This window comes from Filicampus tigris, chromosome 2, assembly GCF_054856515.1.
Source record: "Filicampus tigris isolate MCC_2025a chromosome 2, RoL_Ftig_1.0, whole genome shotgun sequence".
Lineage (NCBI taxonomy): Eukaryota > Metazoa > Chordata > Actinopteri > Syngnathiformes > Syngnathidae > Filicampus > Filicampus tigris.
Genome location: NC_141218.1, coordinates 12968225 through 12994389, shown reverse-complemented (window position 1 = coordinate 12994389; position 26165 = coordinate 12968225). Strand labels below are relative to the sequence as shown.

At 41.2% G+C, this 26165-nt stretch overlaps 3 protein-coding genes and 1 long non-coding RNA gene across 6 annotated transcripts in view; all 4 read right to left on the bottom strand.

Annotated features, from left to right (window-relative positions):
* The window catches only part of LOC147151433 (uncharacterized), a 4332-nt gene extending 661 nt beyond the window's left edge, over window positions 1–3671 (bottom strand). The window contains exon 1 of the long non-coding RNA XR_015085836.1: window positions 3510–3671. This is a non-coding gene — a long non-coding RNA (uncharacterized LOC147151433). The remainder of the gene's footprint in view (window positions 1–3509) is intronic.
* Window positions 3672–4092: 421 nt separating this feature from the next.
* ccna2 (cyclin A2) lies at window positions 4093–8686 on the bottom strand. 2 transcript variants are annotated; one of them, XM_086024494.1, is made up of 9 exons: window positions 8599–8686; window positions 8135–8438; window positions 6817–7060; window positions 6626–6735; window positions 5569–5792; window positions 5289–5493; window positions 4501–4614; window positions 4297–4430; window positions 4093–4228 (listed from the first exon to the last, which is right to left on the bottom strand). In XM_086024494.1, the coding sequence occupies exons 2-9, from the start codon at window positions 8339–8341 to the stop codon at window positions 4177–4179; spliced, it is 1290 nt and encodes a 429-aa protein (XP_085880620.1). In that variant the 5' UTR covers window positions 8342–8438; window positions 8599–8686; the 3' UTR covers window positions 4093–4176. The 2 variants fall into 2 exon arrangements, with proteins under 2 accessions (XP_085880620.1, XP_085880619.1); XM_086024493.1 differs by having other exon boundaries at window positions 8135–8663.
* Window positions 8687–9420: 734 nt separating this feature from the next.
* Window positions 9421–17589, bottom strand: bbs7 (Bardet-Biedl syndrome 7). Of its 2 annotated transcripts, none has more exons than XM_086024374.1 (19): window positions 17114–17589; window positions 16939–17004; window positions 16792–16854; window positions 16542–16717; window positions 15826–16012; window positions 15667–15739; window positions 15110–15217; window positions 14844–14974; window positions 14681–14765; window positions 13945–14047; window positions 13681–13873; window positions 12879–12953; window positions 12731–12799; window positions 12322–12461; window positions 12071–12235; window positions 11010–11119; window positions 10815–10918; window positions 9809–9932; window positions 9421–9726 (listed from the first exon to the last, which is right to left on the bottom strand). In XM_086024374.1, the coding sequence occupies exons 1-19, from the start codon at window positions 17147–17149 to the stop codon at window positions 9593–9595; spliced, it is 2142 nt and encodes a 713-aa protein (XP_085880500.1). In that variant the 5' UTR covers window positions 17150–17589; the 3' UTR covers window positions 9421–9592. The 2 variants fall into 2 exon arrangements, with proteins under 2 accessions (XP_085880500.1, XP_085880501.1); XM_086024375.1 differs by having other exon boundaries at window positions 12731–12796.
* A 140-nt stretch (window positions 17590–17729) lies between these two features.
* Window positions 17730–26057, bottom strand: tmem33 (transmembrane protein 33). The gene is made up of 8 exons (XM_086024228.1): window positions 25909–26057; window positions 24444–24511; window positions 21695–21789; window positions 21429–21616; window positions 20296–20363; window positions 19758–19891; window positions 18703–18786; window positions 17730–18636 (listed from the first exon to the last, which is right to left on the bottom strand). The coding sequence occupies exons 2-8, from the start codon at window positions 24486–24488 to the stop codon at window positions 18507–18509; spliced, it is 744 nt and encodes a 247-aa protein (XP_085880354.1). The 5' UTR covers window positions 24489–24511; window positions 25909–26057; the 3' UTR covers window positions 17730–18506.
* Between the last annotated feature and the right edge of the window lie 108 nt (window positions 26058–26165).

Below are 26165 nucleotides of genomic sequence, written 5' to 3'. Positions count from 1 at the left end.
ACGTCACTGGGGAGAAAAAAAAAATCAAACAAAATGTTTCTTATTTTAAGATTATCTGCATTCATTTCACATGCAATTTCCAAAGATTGGAAAATTCAGAATCCCACCTTGTTGTTGGGGGGATAACGCACATTTAAAGTTGTACAACTTTGGGCTTCATCAACATAAGTGAGACGGCTTTAGATTTTTTGTTTGTTTCTTACATTTTTTGGGTTCTTTTTTACACTTGTATGACTCATTGACTCCAATCAACATTTATCAGCTGGAATCCAACCGTTTAGTACTGTCAACAATGTATTCATTCTTCAAGTACTTTTGTAAATGGGCAAGCATGGAAAAGGGTCCCCCCCAAAGCTTGCATCTGAAATTCAGGTTTGTAGACCACTGTAATGACAAAAATTCCCCTGTAGATCGTGGTGTTGCATCGTTTTGGATTTGAAATCCGCACAGCTTTTGAGTAGAAGATAAAGGTAAGAGGACAAATTTCAGCTTGTTATATCAGAGAAGAATATCTATATATACATATACGATATCGATACCGGAAGTGACTTTATTCATTAATTTTTTTTAAACACAAAGCTGCGACCCAAACCACATGTGCGCCGCTGCTGCGTTTACACCAGTGGGAGAGCACATATCATCAATTGAAACAGTCTACGAGAGGTGGGCCTTCACCCTGTTTGTTCTTCATCCAATCAAATATATTTACAAAGCTCTGATGGGCAGGACCAGAGTCGGCAGTCTGCTTCTGCCAAGGCAGAAAGGGGTTTGCCCTTGGCAACGCATAGCAAAAATTAGGATTGGATGACTGACAATACAACCTGCTAAATTAGATTAGATAAATATATATAACAGATTAATAAATATATATTAATTAATTGCAAATATTGATACTTGCTAGAGGATATTACTTAAAATTTAGCACTCTGGAACACTCGGAATATCAATAGTTTGGCATCGATCCGCCCCTACTGTGAACTCGAATAAGATGGCGTTTCTTTTTTTTTTTTACCTCTTGTAAAGTTGTCATTTTAAGACTAAGATTTTAAGAGAATTCAGAAGACAGAAGATATATATATATATAAATATCATAAATGCAAAAGGTTGGAGGTGTTTGGTGTGCATGCATTCACTAGTGAGCGCTTCCTGTGTGCAAGGTTCTTCAGCTTTACATTTGTCATTATTGATCTCTACAATCCTGATAAATTACACTGACAGGTTGTTTTCAAATAGACATTTCACGTTGCTAGGCGACGCAAGTGGAGACCTCTACCAAGGCCCAACAGTGCGTGTAAAGCTTGGCGAGTTCTAAATGTACAACAGAAACTCATTCAATTCCGAGCCTACGTCAAAATGACGTCACAAATCAAGATGGCGGTCAAGTCGGTGAAAACAACCTCTCCATTCATTGAAAAGTATTGAAATTTGGGTTGTTGTCATTTGATTTGTGAAGATTATTTTGATTTCAAAATGTGATGAAATGTCGTTTGACTACTATAACAATAGGACTGCACAGGCAAAAGTGCGATTTTTATCACTTTCACTCTTCAATTTTACCCGTTTTATTGTGAAAGGTGGTAACTTGTGATAAATTAAAAGCAAATGAAGACACTCGAGTTGCTCTAAAACAGGGGTGTCAAACTCATTTTTGTCACGGGCCACGTCGTAGTTCCGATTTCACTCGGAGGGCCGTTATGACTGTTTAACCCAGGGGTGCCCACAGTTTTTCAGCCTGAGAGTTTTTTAATTACATGACAGAGTCAAAATGATCTACCACCTGCTAAAAATGCAAAACACTATATTTATAAATAATATATTTGAGAATTATTGTTATATGTACCGTATATGCTGGTGTACCTTGCATGACTGCATCAACCTACATAGCACAATACAACAACAAAAATGTTTTGTAATTACCTTACTCTGATGACTTGCACTGAATGGAATCAGCCAGGGACCCATAGACCGGACAGTAGCTGCTGATAACCTGCCTCAAGCAGATTTACAGCAACAACAATCCACCCATTCGGCACGTATAAAACAAGTCAACATTTTTGCACACTATGCTAATGCTATCAATATTGCTGTCTTGGTAAAGTTCAAGAACTGTAAAAAAAAAAAAAAAAAAAGCCGCCGAGTGAACAGGACCCTGTGTGACGTAGTACGTAGTACGCCTGTTGCCGATTGGCTGACGCGAGGCGAAATGGCATAAAAGTTGACCTGTTTTAAACACGCCGATTGGAGCGAATGGGCAGATTTCCGGTGCTTCGCTCTGCGTCCCACCGCTCCAATCGCATCATTTGCGCCGCCCCGCACGCAACCGCGCGAACTGCATTGACTCCAATTGAAACACGCCGCCAGAAACACTCCCAACGCAGTTGGTGTGAACGTAGCAATACAGTAGTGAGGACAGATGATATGCTGGCTACCCATGATGCCTTTGTGATCGACGTAATGGGCACCCCTGGTTTAACCCATGTGAAAACTATGATCGCCTCACACAATTGATGGATCACTAGTTTTGAATTCAGAAGCCAGTAAATCGTTTCACTATTTTTCGGTGTATTTTAAAAAGATTGGTCACAAATGCTTGAAATATTGAATGTTGTGTTAACAGTGAAGACAAAAAAAACATGATTTGTCTTCGCGGCCTGGATGTGGCCCCCAGGCCTTGAGTTTGACACCTGTGCTCCAAAACGTGTCGCTTGAATCCCTTCGCCCAATACTATCGAAGTAACATGGAATAATTTTGTTTCGATCATGTTATGGTTGGATGACCCAACTGCACAACGTCTAGACATGCTTTTCTGCGAGCTTTAGATGCTAGCCAACTAAGGCGCGTTGCATCATGGGTATTACCAAAAAAGACCGGATATTCAGAATTTTCCATAGCAAAAGTCACTTTAGACCTGAGCAAACTGCAACCTGGGGCACGTACAGCAGCAGTTAGCTTAGCTGGCCCAAACGCAGCATTTGGGCTGCTAACAGCTTGGTTAACTTTGAAACCAGGTGTGACTCTTGATTTTTGATGGATTCAGCCAACCACAAAACTTCATCCAAAGCCTGCATTTTTCTGGGCCAAGTTTGACTTGAGATTCACCCCACTCTGTAGACAAGTTGCATAGCCATAAGTTTCTTAGGGACTAAACCTATGCAGTTTATGCTATAGGCATGCCCAGAGGCTGCATTTAGGTTTTGATTTGATTGATTCAACCGCCTTTATCCACAAGGTGCATTCATCTTGATTAGTTTGGATTTTCTAGATTTAAGTGCCTGTGGGACCAAAGCCTGCATGTGCCTGGGCTAGGTATTACTATGTGGCCTTTTATGTAGCTTTGTGCAGCCTGCAATTAACAACTTCCGTTTTTTTTAGGCATTCAACAAAAACAAAATAAAAAGGGTTCAGACTGAAAAGTTTTAGCAAGCCTGCATTTGTTAGTTTTGATAGGCTTCAACTATTAAACACATTCAAATGACTGCAAAAAGTTTTATCCAGAGCCTGCACTTACCTGGGTTTAGGTTTGTGATCCAGACAGCACTGACATGGGTTCATTAGAGCCTTTTACAGTACAGCAGAGGCTGAAGTACAACTCACCCCCCAATTATATTTAATAATGTGCCAAAGGAACAAACATTGTTTTACTTGCCCTGTTAAAATGAACAGATTACCATCTCCAAATTAGCTATGCATTTTTTTTTTTTAAAAGATATTCTCCTGTGGCTTTAAAGTGATACTCTGCTGCCCCCTGCGGTCAATCGGAACAAAATATGCAGGAAGTAGACCAAGTGAGTTTTAAGTGTAAATTTTATTTACAAGAGCCTTATTCGACAGTGCTGCAAGATGACCTGACAAGTCATTTGTCAGTCACTCAAATGTAATGACACAGACGACTCCATGACTGACAAACATGTTTAATGTGTAAAACTCACCTGCTTTAACGCGACTAGGTTGACTTAGAAAAAAGCCAGCAATTATAACTGCTTGGGCATAAAACCAGCTTGTATTTACACATGGGTCTGATTTTAAAACCAGATTAAAATACTATGAACATCAGGAATTGATACAAAAAAAAAAAAAAAAAAAAAAAAAAAAAGTACTTCAAGAACAGGCCACAAGGTAAAAAGACAAGTGACAGGAAGTACACAAAAAAAAAAAGGGGGGGGGGGGTGTTGGGTTCAGTCAAATTGCAAAGTAGTTGGAGGTTCAATGGTGGAAGCTTCATGATGGCTGGAGAGAAAATTTAAGTCACTTAAATTACAAAAACCTAAAATCATGTGGGTGACATTAATTCTTACCTTGATGTCTTGTACTTCTCCCTGACAGACTGCTGCGCATGCTGCGGTGCATTCAGGTACATCTGGTGAAGATCGTCCACGCATGGCCTCAGGTCCACCAGAGTGTAGCCCGTCTTCTCCACCAGGGACTTGGGCTGCAATACAAGTCAGCCACATCACATTTTTGGGGCAGAGTCCAATAGTTGACTAAAAGCTGAAACCTACCCATGATGAACCGGTGATCGTGCTGTTGGCCAGGATGTAGGCAGCGGCAGCAGTCTGGGACGGAAGATACTTCAGGAAGGGGTCAGAATCCACCAGGCTGAGCTCACCAAGGTACTGTTGACAAAAATGTTACACCTTGAATTAAAAAAAAAAAAATCCAAAACAATTCAGATAATTTATAAAAACCTTTCTGCATTTGATTTTGTAGGTTTGTGCAGTTTCAAAATTGCTTAACTACTTGTAAATTTTACCTCAAACAGACTAAGCGACCTGCGTGCCCGATTTACATAAAGAAACTTGGCTTAAAGCTAACCTCAGGCAGGAAATTATACTGTTTAAAATATGAAAAAATGTTTCATAATCCCAAAATAATAGGATAAATGAGCAGTTCAAGTACAGCCTAAGTATACCTGTCCGCTTTGGGTGGTGTGACCAAGCGCACATCAGCTAGTGGCGCCACCGTTAGCTCAAACTGCGCCTTGAGTTACCGAGGGCAAGGTGTGGCTGATAGCTTGTTTATGAATGATTGATCACAGTTTCGATTGATACCATTTGTTCAATAAGCGATTGAAAATGCACCGGTGGCCGTGTCCATCCTTGAGCACTGTCAACTGGCTTTGACACACGTTCCTCCTGGCTCACCAGTATTTCCAATCTATTATTTCTACACTGAGTGGTGCGCGTGTCTTTAGTAGCAAAAGTCTGAAAAATAATCCCCATGAAGCTTTGAGGGAGAGATTTTGCTTTTGTAATCAAGTTACACAAGTAATTGTTTCAGCAGGGCTCACCATGGCGAGGCTCTCCACCTGCTTGCTGGCAGGGTGGTGCAGCAAGTACTGCGTGAGAAACTGGTTGATGGTGGGTGCCGCCAGATCGAAGGAGAGCACTTTGAGCACCAGCTGCTCCATCCTCAACACCTGCTTCTTGGTGTAGGTATCGTCTGTGATGTAGACAAACTCCGACACCTCCGGGGGGTAGATCTCCTCGAATTTGCTGCACGAACGCGCGTGGGGTAAAGCGACAATACGGAGCGGCAGTAACAGCGATGAGTGTTGAAACTCAACTTACGATGCCAGCAGCATGGCGGCGGTGCCCACCAGCTGCAATTTGCCACGCAGCACCGACATGGACGACAGGAAGCGGTCGATGTAGTTGACGGCCAGGTAGAGCGTCTCGCTCTGGAGCTTGTACTCCTCACCCACCTCGACCAGCCAGTCCACTAGGATGGCGCGCATGCTGTTGGTGATGTCAGGCTGCTTCTTCATGTAGCCCGAGCGGGGGCGGCACTTCACCTGCAGCATGATGTGCACAGTGTGAGCTGTCAACGTCATCCGCACTGTTATGCAGAACTAGATAGCCCGCTGCACTGCTGAATTAAGCGTTTCACCTCGTCACAAGTCACCCACAGCTTTGCCATAATGAGCTGCTCAACTTGTACCAGGAATCAAAAAAAAAAGTTTGAGTTAACATAACATGTTGCACCAAAAAGTGCTTAATTTGCTTTAGTTTTAGCCCCTTGTCGTCATTCGTTATGACACTGGGCCATGTCAAATTTCAAAAACACTTAAGGCAACACCATGGAGAAGAAATGTATGGATTCATGACAAGGATCATAATTATTCAAATTGGGGTGTTTGAAAATGTTTTTTAAAAAAAACACAATGTGTCTTTGCTGTCATGAATATGAATGCATTACCGCATGTGGCCTGACTGATAAATGGAACTTGAAACATGTTTGGCGTTGATAGATGCAGCTAAGGATTTTGATTGAGCTGATGATTAATTTGATTTAAAAAGTTCAAATTGCCATCCCTTTATGCAAAATTAAGACATTTCAAATTGATGGTACAGAACACGCACAAAGTGCTTATGATTCAGTTACTGACTTGATCTGTAGCATGTCAGACGATGGTCAAAAATGTTGACTGTTTTCCAAAGTAGAAGCAAGTTTTATTTTGATTCAAAGTCCGTTTTCAAGGAGGACTACAAAAATTGAAGCTGAAATTGAGCATTTGGACAATTTGTAATAAAAAAAAGGTATCCGTATAATTAATCAAGTATCAAATGATCATCGTTACACCTCTAGACATTGAACAAACAAATATGATGCCATGCGACTTCTTACCTCCATTTCCCTCAAATAGGCGTGAATCTCTGCGGCGTATTCAGGCACCTCCTTGACGACAACGACGGTCTTCTCCTCACCATGGACCACTGACATGTCCATGGGCGAGTCTGAAGAGTCATTATTTCAGGTTAAAATGTTTATCTTTATTTTAAAATCACAATTTTAACACTTTCAGTCTAGTCACCAACCAAAACTGACGTCCATGGCCAGTGGTGGAATGTCGAGTGTGGCCAGAGGTTGGCGCAGACGGGCGACGGCATGGTCGATCTTAAGTGGAGAGTCCTCGGCGAGCACCTCGACCTTCGTGGTGGCACCACCGCACTGCTTCTTGACACAGGCGTCCGAGGGCTGGTCCACATGGATTTGGAAGGGAGGCGGCTTGGAGACATTGCAGATTTCTTCATTTTTACATGACGGCTGCTGTGAGGATTCCTGTAAGCAGAAGATAATACAAGTGCAGGTCTATTAATGAATTTAAAACAAGAATTATCTTAAAGCTCTCAAAACAAACATTTTCACATGAACTCAGTGATACTCCACGTAACTAGAGCCAGGTTGTTTCAAAATGCCATCACTTAACATTTTAAGGCAAGTCAAGTGATGTGCGCACAATGCAACCAAAAGTTCAAATACAAATTTAAGTCACATTTGGTGTTTAGCATCAAGATTGACAGGCTTGATGAAAAAAATGCACTTTACTGCAATTCTTAAAAACAAGCACACCAGTATTAATTTATTAATGCCAGTTGCTCATGTGACTCTTTTTTTTTTGCACATTTACTTTGTAAATATTCCTGTTATGTGATAAACTGCTGTTTTGTTGCGCGTCAAGATTTATTGTTGGTGTATCGCAGTCTTTGAGCAGAAGTTTTCTGTAATTGTACATGTGCACACGTTTATGTTCATACATGCATTGCATGTTATGTTAATTGTGCTCGATCTTGGCCAGGCCACCGTCCCAATGGCAACTGGTTTTCTGGTTGAATAAAGGCTTTGACTGTTTATAGTGCAGTTAAAATTACATAAAGACAACGTGATTCACTGTACTATTTTTATCACAATGTGGGGCTGACGTTATTAAAAAGGGACAGTGAGTGGCAAAGTGATAGTCTGCTTCTAGCATTCACACTTTTTGAAAAAAATAATTTAAGAAACCAACGTTGAGTTCTGTTTTTTTAAAGCATACGAGTGTTTTATTTTTTTAAATGACTCGGAATGCAGAGCGATTTCATAAAGTATGGAAGCTATAAAATGGCGGACTAAAGGGCCATGGTTAATTAATTCAATTTGAGCAACAATTAAATGCATGCCCCCGCTTAACAAACATAACAAGCACCGTGCAATAATTAAACAGTCCGTTTAATTATGGCACTTGGGTAACTATGACAGTGTTGCCTCCAATTTTGATTATTATTTTTTTTAAAGTTCCATAGAGCATACTTAGCTTAGCATTCAAGCTAACTAGCTGGCGAGGCTACAACAAGCGGGCGGCGAGTAACAACTGACCTGCTTGTGGGCGCGCTGTTTCTGGGCATTGCTCCTCTGATTATCCTGTAGAGCGCCCAGCACGGTTCTGGGGGCCACCGGCTTAGGCGGAACGTTCTCCTGGTTCTCCGAGGCGGCTGAGCGGGGCTTAAGCGAGCCTCGAAGTCTTGTCAGCATGTTTTCTTGGTCGTGGAGGTCGCTGGTTTGGCTTCGGTTTGCGCCCGACATGCTTCAAGTTGGACTCTACTGCACCCCCTCAAACTAGCAGTTAAGTGCAGTCGTTGCCTATTTTTTTTTTTTTTTTTTTTTTTTTGCTTTTGGGCAACTATATCAAAGACAATACAGAGGCTAATGTTAGCTGCGACCTTGTATAAGATAACAGCGCTGTTGCAACCGGAAACCAAGTTATAATTTGAACCAAAACAAAAAACTAAACAAAAACAGTCGCTACACTTTTAGGGTGCCATAACTTCAATTCTACCAACCTGCAAGGTGACTCGCCGCCCCGGTGCTGCTTTTCGTTGCCACCTTGAGTCGCTTGAATTTGCAGTTGCTTTTCTCTCATTCAAGCAGCCCGCGAGGATTGAAACGGGCCAATCACCAGCCGGTCTCATAGTGACGTCACACGCCGACGGCAAACAAGCGGGGACAAGCAACTTTGATTGCAAATTCAAAACTGGTTTGTAATTTAAAAGTACGGAAGTTTACAATTGTCAATTGACTCAACATATTAAATCAGTCAAAAATGTTACTCCACATTGGTAGTTCTACTTTTCCGTAATAATTCCAGTTCAAGAGTTCTAATAGCCCCCAATTTATGTCCCTTTTCAAATACGTTAAATTGCGTTTTTTGGGCGTAGATAATATGTAGATCAGGGGTGGGCAATTTAAATGCTGTAGGGGCCACAACTCTCCATGATCCAGCAGTGATGCTGGATGGGCCACATAGGAACCACGTACTTCCTAAACACATATATGACACAAATGCCATTTAAATATGGACAGGATACGTGCATATGTGCTAAATGTTTAAAATAATAATAATATATATATATATATATATATTCATTTTTCATAATATATTTTAATGCATTGTATATAAGACTCACTATCCTAACCCAACAACAAAAGGTTTGAAGCAAATATAAACGCCACATATTATATAATTTTTTTCCCAGGGTAAAGGGCCCTCTTCCATTCAAAGACAATACAAAACTGATTATTTTTTAGTTTTCTCTTTTTAATATTTTGGACCCCATTTTACCCATGTTTTGGAGGTAATTAAATTACAATGTACACAAAAAAAGTGAAATCATCAATATAGTGGTTTATTCATCACCACACTAATATGAAAATAATATATTACAACATACTTGGGCATGATTTGAACTACAGTGAAAGCAGTAGACATATCTATGAAAAGAAAACAAATTAACATAGACAAAAAAAAATACAAAAAAATCCCACATGGACGGATGATTAAGCCTCATTGAAAAAATCTAATAATGAATTTAAATCGTAACTATCCAGGATCTCCAAGAGCGATGACACTTTGGCTTTCACATTCTGTCCTTTGAACTTGAACTTATCAATGAAGAGGTCCGTGATCATCCCTGCGGGGAGGAAGGGAAAACAACATCAGTGTACAGTAATTAAGAATCACAATAACGCCAAATAGGAATGATGAAGTATCACCATAAAGCCTCTCCAGGTGTGCCGGCTGCCTCTTGTACTCCTCCAGCAGACTGTCCGACTCGTCCAGAATGCTGCGATATTCCGAGATCAGGAAGTCGGCGTTGCCCTCGTGAAGCTGCAGCTCCTAAACCATCAAATCGGGAAGAATGAGAAGATGATGGATTTAAGTTACAATTTGGCATCGTTCATTTGTCTTGGATACTGGCTTCTGATTGGGGCTCATTTGGGCAAATTCACTTGTATGAGTTTGGGGTACGAGCCCTTTAATTCTACCAAAAATCTAATAATAATGATGCCCTGCGATTGGCTGGCAACCAATTCAGGGTGTCCCCCGCCTACTGCCCGAAGACAGCTGCGATAGGCTCCAGCACGCCCGCGACCCTTGTGAGGATAGAGCGGTATAGATAATGGATGGATGGATCTAATAATGAATGGCCGCCCTTCTGTTTCAATTTGGGAGCGTGTCCTTAAAATTGAAGTCAACCAAAAATATTTTTTTCGAGAATATGTTCTATGCAGGTCCACTAATTGAAACATGGTATTCTGATTAATATTGCGTTTGTGGAAGATGAGTTAAGCAGCAAGATCTAGCCAACTCGGGGGGCGGCCATTTTGTCACTTCTGTCGACTGAAAATTACATCACAGATGCTCAGGGCTCAGATAACAACCAATCACAGCTCACCTGTTTTCTGAAGCTGAGTCATGATTGGTCGTGCCTTATTTCAACTAGTGTGGCTGCATAGAACATATTCTTAAAAATAATATGTTTGGGTTGACTTCCACTTTAAGACTTTTTTTCAGACGTCCTGTTATGATAGATGTTAATCCAATTTCGTGTCACTTGGTGAAACAGTTTTTTTCCCCATAGCTTTCTAGGGGGCGCTACTGAGTGTGTTTTAGGGAGTCACGCCTAACCTAAATTCCTACATTTTGCCTCGGATAGACACACTTGTGAAATATGGTTTTAGTTCCAACAATGGACATAAACATAATGCTCAGACATACTTTCAGCGCATCAATGAGCTGAACCTTTCTCGCCAGCACCAGCTGGTACTCCAGTTTAGGGTGGATCATCTTGAGCGTGTGGCTCACCGAGTCGTCGTTGATATCTGTGGCAAAACACCAGCACCTTTACACTTTAACTTGAGTAAAACTCCCCCAACTCCACTGCAGGAGAAAAATTATCCACCCACAGCCCACCGTAAGATATGTTCAGGTTGATTTTGCGCTTGGTGGCCTCTTTGGAGAGGACGTCGCTCAGGATGGAGATGGTGGAGATGTTGTCCGACTTGAAGTGACCTTCCCCTTTGCTGAAAAAAAATTCAAGCGCGACATCATTGGAGTAACACTTAATAAATGCTAACATAATACAGTATAACTTTTAAAAAATTGAGTTGATATTCGTAAGTCGTAATTAATCTTTTTTTTTTTTTTAGAGGCCTTAATTAGCGACTGAACATGATTTCAGGATGACATTGTGTTGATGTTGGTGGCAACGAATTGCGGTAGATATTCAAACTTAAACTGGGCTCCAACTATCCAATTTCAAGTCGGGAAGACGAGTAAAGTGAGCCATCACGCCACCACGTGCTACCACGAACAAACTTCAAAATAAAAGTGTACCAAGGCACTGACGTACGTCTATTTGGAAATATTTTATTTTTAAGTTGTCCTCACCACGTTGGCGGCATGTTACCGTCATGCAAAGCATGAACAATTGCTGCTGCGGCTGGCTTGACTGTTTTACCAACCATGAACACCAAATAAATGGGTACCCAAAATTCCTTGAGCATTTTTTTTTTTTAATTGAGGTACTCAAATTACTCAAAGCGGATTAATTTCAACCCTGGTAGTTATATCAAGTGTTATAATGAAAGCTGAAGAGAAGAATAGAAGCTAACATGATAACATTTGCTATGCTAACATGTAGCTTATCAAACTGGGATAGGCTCCAGTTTATCAAGCTGGGATAGGCTCCAGCACGCCCCGCGACCCTTGTGAGGATAAACTGTATATATAATAGATGGATGGATAATGTGGTAAAGTATTTTATTGAAAGGCCATCAAGGAGGATAAAATGTTGACTGTCTGACAGGCTATGTTCATCATATCAAATGCCAGTTGTGATGTCAACTACAAATATGCTACAAATCCCTGCTGCTTTATCTGAGAGGCCATAAACAGCCCACGAGAGCATTTGAAGTTATGGCATGCATTTCAGAGTATGTCTGTTTGTGTTGTTGTCTAGTACAGTTGCTGACCTGTAGGTGGCGTGCAACTGCGTGCCCAGGAAGGTGTTGAGGAAGTAGAAAGTGACACTCTCTCCCGCTGGCGTCTTCTCCGGCACCTCCGGCAGACAGAAGACCACCCAGGAGTGGATCTCGGCGAAACTGAACTGTCCCACTAGACTCAGCCTGTTCATGGGCCTGGATTACACAACACAGAACATAAAGTATCAATAATGTTAGCTCATATCTTATTATTGATAAAAAGGTGTAGGGTGGAAAGTCACCTGTCCTGGTCGATGCTGTGTGTGCGCTGGTGAAGAGACAGAGGTTTGATGTGATACTGGCGAACCTGACACGTCTTGGGCTGTAGTCTGTGGGTGACGTAAGCCTGCAAGGTGCCGTATTGCCCTTCGATGGACCTCACCTAAAACACACACACACACACACATACATACACACACACACAAATGAACGTGGCTTGTGGTAGACAATGAATCGTGATAAAGTGGGGAAAACATTTTTTTAAGGGAAAAGGGAATGTAAGGTGAGTTTGAAGTGTTTTGGGGTCATAGTGGCTGAAAGTGGAAAGTGTTTCAACTCTTTCTACAATTATTTATGTAATTGTTTATGTTTGCATCAGGTTTACTGTATACACAATTTGGGTTGCGTGTCTACAACAGGGACACTACTTACTTTGAGCTCCAATCTGGTGGTGTTGGCTTGACACCTGTAAGTGGCCAGCAGGAAGTTGCCATTAGGCTGCTGGAAAGAGAGTGTTTCAAAATGGCAGTCAATCAACAAGAAAGCTGTTTGTTTTGATGACTTTGAGGTCTCGGTTCACCTCAGAGTCGCACTCGCTAAAGCTGACCACCGCCGAGTTGTTGTCCACGTCCAGCAGGTCGATTGGAACATCGCTCTGCCAGAGACAGCGACAAGTTGGACTTCCACATATCTTAAACTGTGTTTTCCCAATGGATGTGTTTTACTTTTATTCATCACACAGTACTATGCAGAAAAAGATTTCATATTTTCATGTCATGGAATGATACTGACAATGATATATAATGTATCATTGTGTATTATTTCTTATTTATAAGAAAAGGTATTGATAATGGAATGGGAATCGCTAATGTCTTATCAATTCCGATCCCTATTAATAACAATATTAAATAGAATGTAAAGAACTAAACAGTTTGTGCATTACGATTGCGTGCTTTGTAATACAGTACTACATTGACATTGTGCAGCTCTTTATGGCATGCACGCATTGGCCACCAGGGGGCAGTATAAAACAGATACGTAAAACGTACACGAGATGAAAAATCAAACTTTCATATTTGTTACATTGTGTAATTTTATGTTTGCTGTTTAGTATGTGTCAATTTCACAGAAAACGTCAACTGTTATTGACAATAAGCAGTTTGGCTTAAGCATTTGCCTCATTTGAAAAATTGTTCACTATCTGCAAGTTGTGAAGTTCGCTGTCACCATCACACAGTAACATTTTTGCACAAATTCAAGATAAAAGAATTTGCTGAGCAAACGGTCATATCTCACTGGTAAGACGAAGTACCACTGAACTTTTTTTTAAGAAGACAAAATCACAACAAGTTCTGTTGAAGTTGTACAAAGGCAGGACATACCTGGAGCAGCAGGTTATCGATGGCCGTCTGCACCTCCAGCGTGAGGCTGTAGCTGGCATCGTCCTGGCACAGCGTAAACTTGTCGTTGATGCTGAAGGTGGGAACCACAGAGACGGCCGTCTTGGACAGCGACGTCTGTTGGTACTGCTCGCGGCCCAGCTGAACTTTGACCTGGAGCTGCTCCAGCTCCGACCTGCGGCGAAAGAACATCCCGCGTTTCCACGTCTCGCTCGGGAGACCGAAGTCGTCGGCGGCGGCGGTTACCTGAGGGCTTCCACTTTGGATTGAACCTCTTTACTCATCCTGACCTCGTCTCCAGCACCCACTTCAGCCTTTTGTGGCTCCGTGGTCAAACCTGTCACCCAACCTGGAAAAACGCAAGATAGCCCCAAAAGGTATTGATTACTGTAGCCTACTCGGATACACTTTATAATTGAAGGTTAAAGGGAGGCATTATTCCCCGTGCACTGATATAAGAACATAATGGATGGATGTATAGTTATTCATACATAGTGCATTTACTCAACTGCAAAGAGTACCAGACTTCAATTTAGGGTGAAACAGCATGGACAGAATGTGTGTATGATTGAAAATAATGCTTGATTATATGATGAAAATAATGCCTTTATTGGATTTGTTCTGAGTGCTTAGGAGTTTGTGGGGGACAGGTGATGTGCAAACTCAATGTTGAAGAGCATGCGTAGTTTAAAAAGTGTGGCCAAGACTGTTTTATGTTTTGTTTTGTTTTTTGTGAGGACTTGTGCAGGGAGAGGGGGTGTGCCAACTCTATCAAGTGTTAACTGTAGTGTGTGACTTTAAACATGTGGAAGAGATTGTTTTTTGTTTCTTGGGATGTGTGCAAGGTTTGAGGGGATGTGCCAATTGGACTAAAAAAAAACAAGGGAAAAGCTGCTTTATGGTTTCATTTTTTTTTTGTGAGGATGTGTGTAGGGAACTTGGGAGTATGTAGCTTCAAAAGTGTGTCGAGTAGCAATGTCACCTGTATAGGTGGCAGTCAATATCTCGTCATAGGACTCCTTTCCCACACAGCCTCCCTGGATGGAGGTCACGCTTTCTGACAAAGCCTGTGCCAAGCAAAGGAGGCGAATTAAAAGTAGTTGCATGACACAGACTCATCAAGTCCAGATTAGACGACCCCTTGCATGCTCAAAGTGTAGCGTGGGCTCGTTGGCGCTGTCAAAACCGTATACGGCCACTGTCCCGTCGTCGCGGCCCACCAGGATGTCCCTCACGCCGTCACCCGTGATGTCATAGGCGTCGAGGCAGAGAATTCCTGGACATAGCACAGTATCGCAGGCCACTTTATTAGGTACAGCCGTGCATGAGATCCATGACATAAACAGCACAGAACACTTTATTAGGTACAGCCGTGCATGAGATCCATGACATAAACAGCACAGGACAGTACCTCCTTTCTTTTTGTCGTTGTCAATCTCCCATTTAGTCGCCGCCGAACCCTCGCCGATTTGAATCAGGCCGATTTTGCCGTCCGTCATGCCGCACAGGATGTCCTCTCCTGAGAGAAAGTGAGACAAAATTCCCATAATTCACTTGGGTGCCGCATGAAAACAACCACATGAAATGCAATGCAGTATCAGATATTACTATCTGTTTGTGTATTACAGATTTGTTTACCAATTTTAAATACGCCTTGAAATGTAAATAAAACTCAGAATTTACATTCATGAAAGACTTCAGCTCAATGACTATTTAAGGATTAACTCCACAAGTGTGCTTGCCTTTTTTGTCAGCTTTTTTTGTCTGCAATTTTACCACAGACAGCTTTCAGTGACATTTGTTAAATGGAACTTGCTGCAATGGTCTTCATTAGAAATATGTTATTTTTAATTAACACATGGCAGCTAATAGATTGGCATTTAAAGTAAAATATTCAATTGGAAAATAAAATGGAATAACAATCACAATTAGAACTCTAGAAAACTCAACAGAAGGGGACTAACTTGCCTCCATCTTTGTTGTAGCATTCTAGCACAGACGGAGGTCCGGGCACCTCCACCTCGTAGGCCAGCTCAGATCCCTGATGAAATTAAATAAACAAGGGAAAAAAACTTTATTGACTTAACTCTTATTGGACAATCAGGATTAACAAGCAGTTTTGTCTACCTGCAGCACCCTGAGAACGCGATCTTGGCACGCCAGCACAGGGACAGGGCGAGCCAGGTTCTCCGAGGACAAACAGACAATGTCGTTGATCTTGTCCCCCGATAGGAAGTAGTCCTGGTCCTTGCAGTCACAGTAGTGGTTGTAGATATAGCTGGCACACACAAAGAGGTCGGCCCCGGACACATGCCTGTGTGGGACAAAGGACAACATGGGTGGGAAGTGGACCAGCTATTTTCAGAATGTAACAGATTTGTCCATTTTCTATAACACATGTTGAATAAGGCTGATGAGGATTGTGAGTGAATGTGAGTAATTTACTGTATCAACAATTTAAACTCAACTGTAAATATTCCGCAAATATATGAAGCCAAAAACAGCAAAAGCCTGGTAACGATCCTTTCATTTGAATCAAGAGTGTTGGAGGAGGGAAACATAAAACATTCCTAGAATCTGCTGTATGTGTATATTTTTGGTCATAGTTTGCAGTGGAAACTACAAAGTCCACAGGCTACCCAATGTGATACATTGAGATTCTTATGTCAAGAGCAGGGACCATTTTTCCAGTTGCAGCTATTTTATTTGATCAGTAAGGACAGGCGGTATAGAAGATGGATGGATGGCACTTAAAACAGCATGGTAGGCCAGATCAAACGTTCTTGCTCCCCATGAGTCGTAGGTTATGCCTGGCCTATAACCGTCGTGGAGTTGCTCCCTACATTGCATTGATGCTCTCGGTGAGATTGGCATCAAAGGTGAGAAACTGTTTGCCCTTCTTGGTGAATCCTCGCACTTGAGATCCTGAGCAGACGAAGATCTTCTCCCGCGGCGTTCCAGCCGCCCCGCCCAGGTCCATTCGGGATATTTTCTGCCCCGGTAGTGTTTTGAAGACAGGCTGCGATACATGGTCTTATGTTAGCAACAAAATTGAGCAATGACTGAATTGGAAGGGGGGGGACAAAAACTCACTACTGCCTCGCCCTTCTTCATCCCAAAACATGTCACGACGCCATCATGGTCGGCAACAGCCACCTGCAACAATGACATGAAACTACGTCATTTGAACGCTTATTTCACTGGAATATACGCAAAACTATCCGTATTAATCGGTGACACCTTTTGGGTGGCTTTTTTTCCAAGTGCTGGCAGTAGCCTCATTGTTTTTTGGGATGTTACGCCAACCTGTAATTGATGCAAACAGTTCATTTGGCGGAAAATCAGGTAAAACAACCAGTTTGACAGAGTATAATAACATCAACATGCTAATAACTGCGATAGAGAGAGGACATACCTGGATATAGTCAACTCGATTTAAATTAATCTCCATCTTTATTTGGGGCAAGTCCTGACTCCGGAGTAAATAACGATATAACCGCCAAACTAGATGTTTATCCGGCCACAAAAGTGGCAACCAGTCGGTCCATCCGTTAGTCACAAGTCGCTGCTAACATTTGAGATTAAACATTGTAAGAAAAGCGAAGAGATAAAAGCGACGAGGATTATCCACTCAAGAAGATTACTCGACGCACTAACGTTGGCTAGTCAGCTAGTTAGCATTCGCGACGTTTCACACGAGTGGTTGGTTAAGAACTTCAAAGACGACAATGAGTCGTGTTTAACGTAAAATACAGGTGAAACTAAGTGGTGAATGGAAAAGCAAGCAGCCTTCAGGTCGAAATAGAGACGAAATTGGGGCGAGAAGAAGGAACTACTCTTAAAACCGCTTCCATGGCAACGTTGTCGCCCGCAATAACCTGTGCAATCATTTGATGCCGTTTGAGCATTTCATATTCAAGACGACTCCTGATTGGATATTTTGCTTCCGCAGTCGGAGAAAGGAGGTGTGGTCACACCAGTGTTTATCATGGAATGCGTAGTAACCACAGAATTAAGTCGGTACAAAAAGGTTATCACTTGTCTTTAAACATTTTATTTCGTAATCGTTAAGAGCTCATCTTGCGATAAAAACATGGTGTATCTGTTGACAACATGGGAGAAAAAAGTTAGGACACGTGTCAGAAAAAAATATTAGTACAAGGGTAGTAAATGCATTTAAAAAAAAAAAAAGAGGGAATTGAATCATAATTGTTGAAAAGCAGTACATCTTCCATTTAACTGATGCCATGCATCATGGACTTCGTTTTGAAAGGAAATCCAACAGCATAATGTCCCATTATTTATGCTTATTCTATAAAATACAGCAGTGACATTTGAACATCAAAAAGGAGTGACGTTTGGCCTTTAAAGAGCTAAACAACAAGAAAGTAAATATAAACTGCACATAAATCATCATCTTGCCTCTTTTTCCCTTCTGACACAATGTTTCAACTTATTGTTACAGAAGATCATTTTGCTACTAATCTCAGAACATTAGTGAATAAATAAGGTTGCGGGATGACATTAAGATGTCCGATGTGCTCTGGCGTAACACAAGAGCGGCGGGTTCACCATTTTGGTGAGGTCACATTAAGACAGGAGGAAGAGAAGGAGGACCAAAAAAAACCTTCAGTGCATTACTGGCTGAGTCTGGAACTGGAGCACGCTGTCAAGTTGTCATTGCAACGATAAAAACAAAATATTCTCCAAATGATGCCGCCAGTGTGTCCTCATCCAAAATGGAAGTCACGTCCTCCGAGGTGACCAAACGCAAAAGGGAGCAGGAGGAGGGTGGCATGGCAAGGCCTTCAGACGCCGGTGGGGGCCAAGCGGCTGACGAAGGCGATGCTGCTGAGGCACATCCTCCGGAAGAAGGCGGGGCATGCAGGCTTCATGATGAAATGCTCCAAGAGGATTCGCAGCTCAGTGAAGAGAGTGCTGACAAATAAACAACTTTCAGTCTAAGCAAGTATAGAAAATTGACATATTGCATGTAGCATTTACCGGCAATACGGGTTTCTTCTAGATGTGTAGCGCAGGCTGAGGAAGCGATAGTAGATGAAAGGCAGCAGCAAGCTTCCCTGGCCACTGGGGACAAAATAGTAACAAAATAATTTGAAAATCTACACCATTTTAGAGAAAACATATTTAAAGCCTCACAATAGTTGCGTCTACGGAGTGCCTGCCCAGAGTGAAATCCACCAAGTCAAAATGATTCATTTGAATGAATAATTTTAATGGGGAAAATTGTTTTTGTTCGAGAACAATGTCTCCTAACGAATGAAGTTCACAAACCCAGGTTCCACTGTAATTGTATCGGTCCTATACTAAATGGTCACGCCTGAATGCTTGAAAATGGACTTGTGGAAAAACACAGTGAAACGTCCAGTGGATGGACACGACAATGTGAAGTGATCACATGTCAAGAGTCTCCTACTGGCTAATCCTTGCTAGCGACGCCACCTCCACATGACAAAGTCATATTAAAGCCTAAAGTGCCTGGCTCAACAGCTCCCCAAAACCTAAGGTCATCTTTGGAATTACCCTCGAAAACCTGACGTTTTCCCAGAAATTCAACACCTCCAAAATAATTAATATCTCTGCCCCTGTAGCAGATAGAAACACCATTCCAAAATAATTTGAGACCTTAGACATGTGGCTTTCACATGTTTATTCATCTTTACTGTTTGGTAATTTCAAAGACGACCTTAGGTTTTGGGGAGCTGTTAAGCCAAGCGCTTTAGGCTTTATTGGGTTAAACTTGGTTTCAAACAGGAGTAAGCTAAGACAGGAGTCTTCAATCCTGTTCATCGAGAGCCTGTTTTCCATCTCTCCCTGTTACAGATATTCACCAAAGGGCTGCAGAAGCTGGATAACGATCCTGATCATTTGAATCAGGTGTGTGTTGCAGCAGGGACAGATGGAAAACAGGTGGGCCACCGGCCCTCGGGGAACAGGATTGAAGACCCCTGCGCTAAGAGATCAGCTGCTTTGGTGAACACGTAAATTTTATTTTTTTTTTCTAACACGGGGTGTGTGTCATGCTTTTTGTGCACAACCTGAAGAGCATGAAGACGGTGGCGGGCATCAAGAAGATCTCATTACAGGCGATGAACTTGAGGATGTTCTGCTGATTGGCCGACATCTTGTCCAGGAGGTTCCTGATGAACATCAGCGTGCCCGGGCCCACCGACTGCCCAGACGACGAAGACATCAACAACGCTGTTATGTAGAGTGAACCCCGCTCCCATTTGTGCTTCATCATTTACGGAATTCATCTAATTCAAGGCCCCCCGCCCCGGTGAAACCAATAAATCCTGAAAAAATCACAAACTACTACAACTATTTATTGGCAATTATTCTTATTGTGGGGCGGAGCAATTGTTGCAGTTCACTATTCACAGCATCAACTGTGAAAAGTGAATTTACTGTTTACAAGCGAGCAGCTTCTATTAGAGTTTTTGTTTTAGCAACATGATGATACAATAGATAATTATAACTAAATGTCCATTATGTAAAACCAGTTTTTTTTTTTTCTGCAAAACCCCCTTACAAGACAGCAATACAAGTCGCAGCCAGTGGTGCTGGCGTACTCACATCTAGGACCTTTTTGGTGTAGGTGGTTGCATGGAGCAAGGAGAAGAGGAACACTGGGAAGATGCTCACTGAAGACAATGGATTTAAGAACAATAAAATACACAGTGGGAAAAAAAGTCGGCTTTGTAATTAGCCTGTCTAGCCGGTAATAGCAGTAAATGTCATTATTTTGCCACATGAGGAATATGAAAATAAAACAGAGGTCAAATAAAGACACTCATCAAAATCGTATAAAAAGAACAACAAGGTCCTCTTTTCCTGCATAAAAAAGCACAAATTGTTTCTCTCAAATATCTTTGAAATATGGCAGCACATTGGACTGGAGGTTTGCATGTCTTTCTATGGCAGCATTAAAAAAAACAACTCATTTTCATGTTAGGCTGTACAAAGTTGAGGTCTCTTAGTTGTCGCATTCATACAGTAAACTACAAAGGGGAGTTGTAACAATTAGACTTTTGTTCTTCCATAGCTGCTTCAGCAGATGTCCCTCTACACTTGCTGTATTGTTGTTCTCCCAGGAGACTAAATAAAGTATGGGACAGTCTACCACGGTACGCTCATTAAGCTTTCATTCTTTACACATAAATATATGGCACTTATTTAAAAAGAACGACTAACGGGGGAAAAAAAACACTTGAGAAACACTTGCTATCTGCTGAAAGGTAAGTATCGGTACGAGGAATTTGGGTTTTTCACACAAAACAGAAAAGAAATTGAACTGTCACGTCTCCTCCGTAAACAAAGTGCAGCTCAGCATCTGGCAAGCAGACGTCAATGTGAGCCATTTGTACACTCCTAGGCCGGTACAAATGCAACTTCCAGAGGAATTTCGACAGCCTTTCTTCAGATGGAACCAAAACAAACTGTTAGTGTTCGACTTGTCCAAATCCTTCGTGTGCTACAACTTTCCTAAAAACACAACATTTAAGCTGTTGATGATTCATTTTAAATGTCATTAAATATGTGTGCTTTATTAAAAATAAAAAATAAGACATGCATTTTTTTGGTCCTCTTACTGACTAGCGGTTATACATTTATGTGGTTCTCCATTAAGACACCCCTCCCTTTAACAATGTTTAACTTAAACCCACTAGAGCTCATAGTGCAGGCAAGCGCCTTAAAGCCAAGGATACTAGTGATGGGGTAGGAGTTGACCAGGATGAGCGAGTAGAGCAGGTAATGGCAGCTGTCCTCCTGCAGCGCCTGCGCCACAAACGCCCGACTCAGCTGGAACCTGGGCAGCCTCTGGTGCAGGCGCAAGGCGCTGGTGAGCGCGTTGGCAAGCAGCGCTCGCTGGTAGAAGTTGGACGCCGCGTTGGGCCTAAAACAAAAGGGGGGGTACGAACGCTAAGCGATTTGGTTACTCCAACGGACGACGACCGTGTTAGTGCATACTCACCCCAAGATTGGTAGTATGAACATGATGGAGCAGTAGACTGTGAAGAGGCGGGATAGCCACATGGCCGTTTCAAGCTTGTTGCTCATTAAAAATTGCTGCAGGAGGGGAAATAAAAGTACTGTTAAGTGACTCAGTAAATATGAAAGTAGACATTACATTCAATAGTAACAATTTATAAAATTGACAAACTGCTTGTACAGTGAAACCCCGTCTATTCACAATTCACAAATTCTCAAACAAGCAAGTCTTTGGTTAGTTGCCTGTATCCCAAAATGTGTCCAGTTTCCCCATCTCAAGACATGATCAGCTAGCTTCTGATAAGCACGGCATGACTGAAACGGCTACTATTGTCTTTATGGGAGCTCAGTTTTATGCCACACTCTGCGTGAACCAAAGATGAAACGTCCCAACTTTCGCCCAGCTGGCTCATAAACCCGATTCCAGTGTGGTCCACCTCCATGTTCAGACCCTAGAGAATGTTGAGCTTGGTACATGACTTGCTTAACACAGCAGAGTGCTTCAGGTGTAGGACATCAAGTTAGAGTATAGTGGCGCTTTAATAAGAATGTTCAAAAGTCACATTTTCCCAAGTTAACAGTTTCAAACTTGAAAACTACTTAATTCAATACAATAGCATATTTGTGAAAGCTTTTGTCCAAAGGTCAACTGACCACATGACCTTTTAGCTTGTTAAGGACCTAGCTTCTGAACCACTTATCTAATGTTACCTTAAAGTGTTGCTAAACTGGCTTTTGAAAAAAAAAAATTCTGAATAGTAGTTTATCAAGTTGTGTTCCTCAACAAAACAATTTGTGGTCTGAGTATTTTTGAAGGAGTTTTACCCCAAGATTCAAAGAATAAAATAAGGGGCTCAAATTAGGGCCGTACAATTAACCAAAATTCAATTACGATTTCGATTATTACACTCCACGATTACAAAATTGAAATAATTGTAAAAAAACGATTATTAATACTCATTTTGAGTTGTTTTGAGGCATGCGCACACTAGTTACTCCGCCGCGCCGCCCTCTCCAAGCTAGCTAGCTAGCCAGCCAGTCACACTGCACACGCCGCTACTCAATGTTTTAACAGAGTAACAGACCTAAAAATGGCACAAGACCTGCCATAGGAACAACAAGCAAGGCAAGTCGAAATTGCTTATTTGGTTACATTTTGGGTTTGCCGTGGAAGATGGCGAGCAAAGACATAAAGTGCAACTTGTTTCTGCATCCACCGGCAACACAACAAATCTATTCAACCATCTTTTGGTTTACGATGATGTTATGATACACGAAAGCAAGAAAACAGCACAAGGCACAAGGGATTTATTTTTTAATAACATATCTTGTGCAAATATACACTACTTTTACTAGCACAAAAATAGAAACCATGCTAAACATTATTACTGTGACTTAAGTTAAATTTTTTGTGTAGTACATAATATGAAGTCAATTTTTTTTGTATTATAAGTATTGTATAGTATACGTACTAGTAACAGTCAACATTTAAATTAGTTTGACTCAATCAGCATATTAAATGTATCATTTATCAGAAGCAAATTACTTTAACTTTGTTTACTTTATGTAAACATTACTTTAAAAACAAAGCAAAAAAGACTCCAGACAAAGGTCTAAATGTATAGATGAATAGCATGTTGGATGAATTGGCATTTTACTCCAAGCAGTTTACTACTTTGGCAATTTATAAGTGCATAGAAAGTGAACTCGTTTGTTTATACAAGTAAACCATACTTTAAATTTATACATTTGCACTTTAACTTTTTTTTTTTTTTTTAAATAATCAATTTAATAAATGTTGTTGGGTCCAAAACCAACTTAAATTATTATAGCGCTTCAAAGAATTTTGTGAATGTTTAAACCTGTTCTTGTTTTCTAGCAAAAAATAATCGTTTAAATAATCGTGATTTCAATTATTACCAAAATAATCGTGATTAATATTTTTTTCATAATCGAGCAGCCCTAGCTCAAATGATTGCTTTCAATCACTCACCTACAAATTATTGTAAATTATCATTAACTCATTCAAAGCGAGACATTTTCAGAGCCTCTTTTACCATAACATTTGAAAGAAATTGGAAAAAAATATAAATAAATTCCTGGGATTGAATGGCTGCACTACAGTAGAAATTGAGGATGTGATCAAGTGGAAAAGGGAATAATAATTCCTGCACCTCACATTCACATTGCGCAAAATTGAACTTAGTGTTACAAATCATCCAGCAAGCTTCCGTTACACTTGCAATTTGTGTGTGAATTCCGCCACATGTTTTTTCAATCAATCAATCAATCACATTTTATTTATATAGCACTTTTCATACATAAAAATGCAACTCAAAGTGCTTTAAAACATTCAAAGCAAAACATAGAATTATCTTCAATCAAAAGAAAAGATAAATTATTTAAAAGTTGTTGAAAGCCAAACTAAAAAGGTGTGTCTTGAGCTTCCTCTTAAAAATATCAACAGTCTCTGCAGACCTGACATCCTCTGGCAGGCTATTCCAAAGGTGAGGACCAAAATGGCTGAATGCAGCCATTTTTGGGGGTTATTGAGTAAACTTGTGCATGCACATGCTGCAAAGAGGAATGACTGCTGACTTAAATGTTACAAAGAAACCCTTTGCTTAATTTTGTAATTTTATGTGCTTGCACATTTTGTATTTTTATGTGCTGGCACATTTAACAGAAAAACATGAAACAATCTTTGGTTTGATACTAAGCAACTGGCTTACCACAGGGCCCAGTCTCTGATGGTTTTGTTGGCTGTTATCTGCCATTTTCGGTGCTTGTGTGTGTGTCACTGTTTAGGAAAGAACAAAAACAACACAAGTAAGCGTGTGGAAATTTTGTTAAGTTTGCCATAAACTTTTGATTTGCGTTTGTAACTTGCAGAGGGCGTTCAAAACCAGCAATTTTTATTATAATTATTGCTACGGGTACATAACTTGTACAGTATTAGGTTGTGTGGTTATAAGTAACGAAAAGGCCTACTCATTTCTATTCAAGAATAGCATTCAGGAAATCACATTTGTTCCCAACTCAAACCCATAATCACAAAGAAAGAAATGTTAAGTCTCCGTTTGGGATCATTTCAAACAGATACTTGTAAACCAATTAAAAGCACGGCGGAAAAGTATAGTTCTTTCAAATGTAGGGAAAATGTGAATACTTTGATTGAAAACACGCAGTTATTTGAGTTAAAAACTATAAAAGGCAACAAATGAAGGAAAGGACGCCCGAGTGATAGGAATGCAGGAAAGCAGTCAGAAAGAAGGCAGAGAAGTAGGTTTCAGCAAATGAACGAAAGAAAGAAGGGAAAGAAGGAAGGGAGCATGAGACAGATGGAGGAAAAAAGAGGAAAGGAGGAAGGTCCGTGGGGATGGAAATAAGGAACAGGAGCAAAAACGGGAAGAAAGCAGGAAAAGACGAACATAAGGAGACGAAATCGAGGGGAAAGACAAGAAAAGCAAGAAAGAAAAATGGAAAGACGGAAGATCACGAGAGAAAGGAACGACAGAAGAAAGGAGCGAAAGAAGGAGCGTAGGAAGGAAGGAAAGATGGAGATAGAAAAATATGTCATGTCAAGTAAATGTAAAAAAATAAATAAAAATAGTTCTTTGAAAATGCATGTTGACGTCTGGCCCATTGTGTAGTAAAACAACACGCGCACAAAAATCACAAGAGCCATTTGGGTGATGACGAAGCAGTTGATCTCTAACGACATACATGTATTTTATCCATGTTAATTACGAAACATGCTGGTAGATAATTGGTAAACGTTCTTATAACTGTCATTATTACGCACAATAGCTGAACAGATTCCGCATATGGCTCTAGCCCGAATTGCACCGCTTAGCAAAACTGCCACATAAGCTACTTTCAAATGAGACGACTTTAAACAGCGGCTTTACATTTAATAGGGGGAACTCGCCACGCCACCGCCTCAGCGTACTCTTTAAGGCCGCTGTGGGAGCGTTGATATTCGGCTACGACTGTTTGCTTTACGACACCTCATCAAAGGCAGCTCGAGACAGGTGAATCTAGAACGTTCTTTTTCTGCTAGCGGGGGGCTAAGCTAACGGTAACGGGCGTCCTCGCCCTGGTTAACGACAACTAACCCCGAACATATACGCCTGTACAATAGGAGTTTATGGCTGGCTGGCAGTATTTAAAGTTTAAATACAAGACACAATTTACCTGTATTGTAGTGTGGAACTGCTGTGCTGTGCTGCCGTCACTCTAGCTGTTCGTCTCCACACACACACACACATACACACACACGCGCGCTAGTAGTGAATGATCAGCTGACCTTCTTGGTTGGATACGGCAATCTCGTAAACTAGCGCGATGATAGGGGAAGAGCACTTCCGGGAGAGACGAAGTAAGTACTTCCACTCGGCTCTGGGGGGGGGGAGTGTAGTAACGTTACAGAAAAGATTAAACAAGAAAAAATA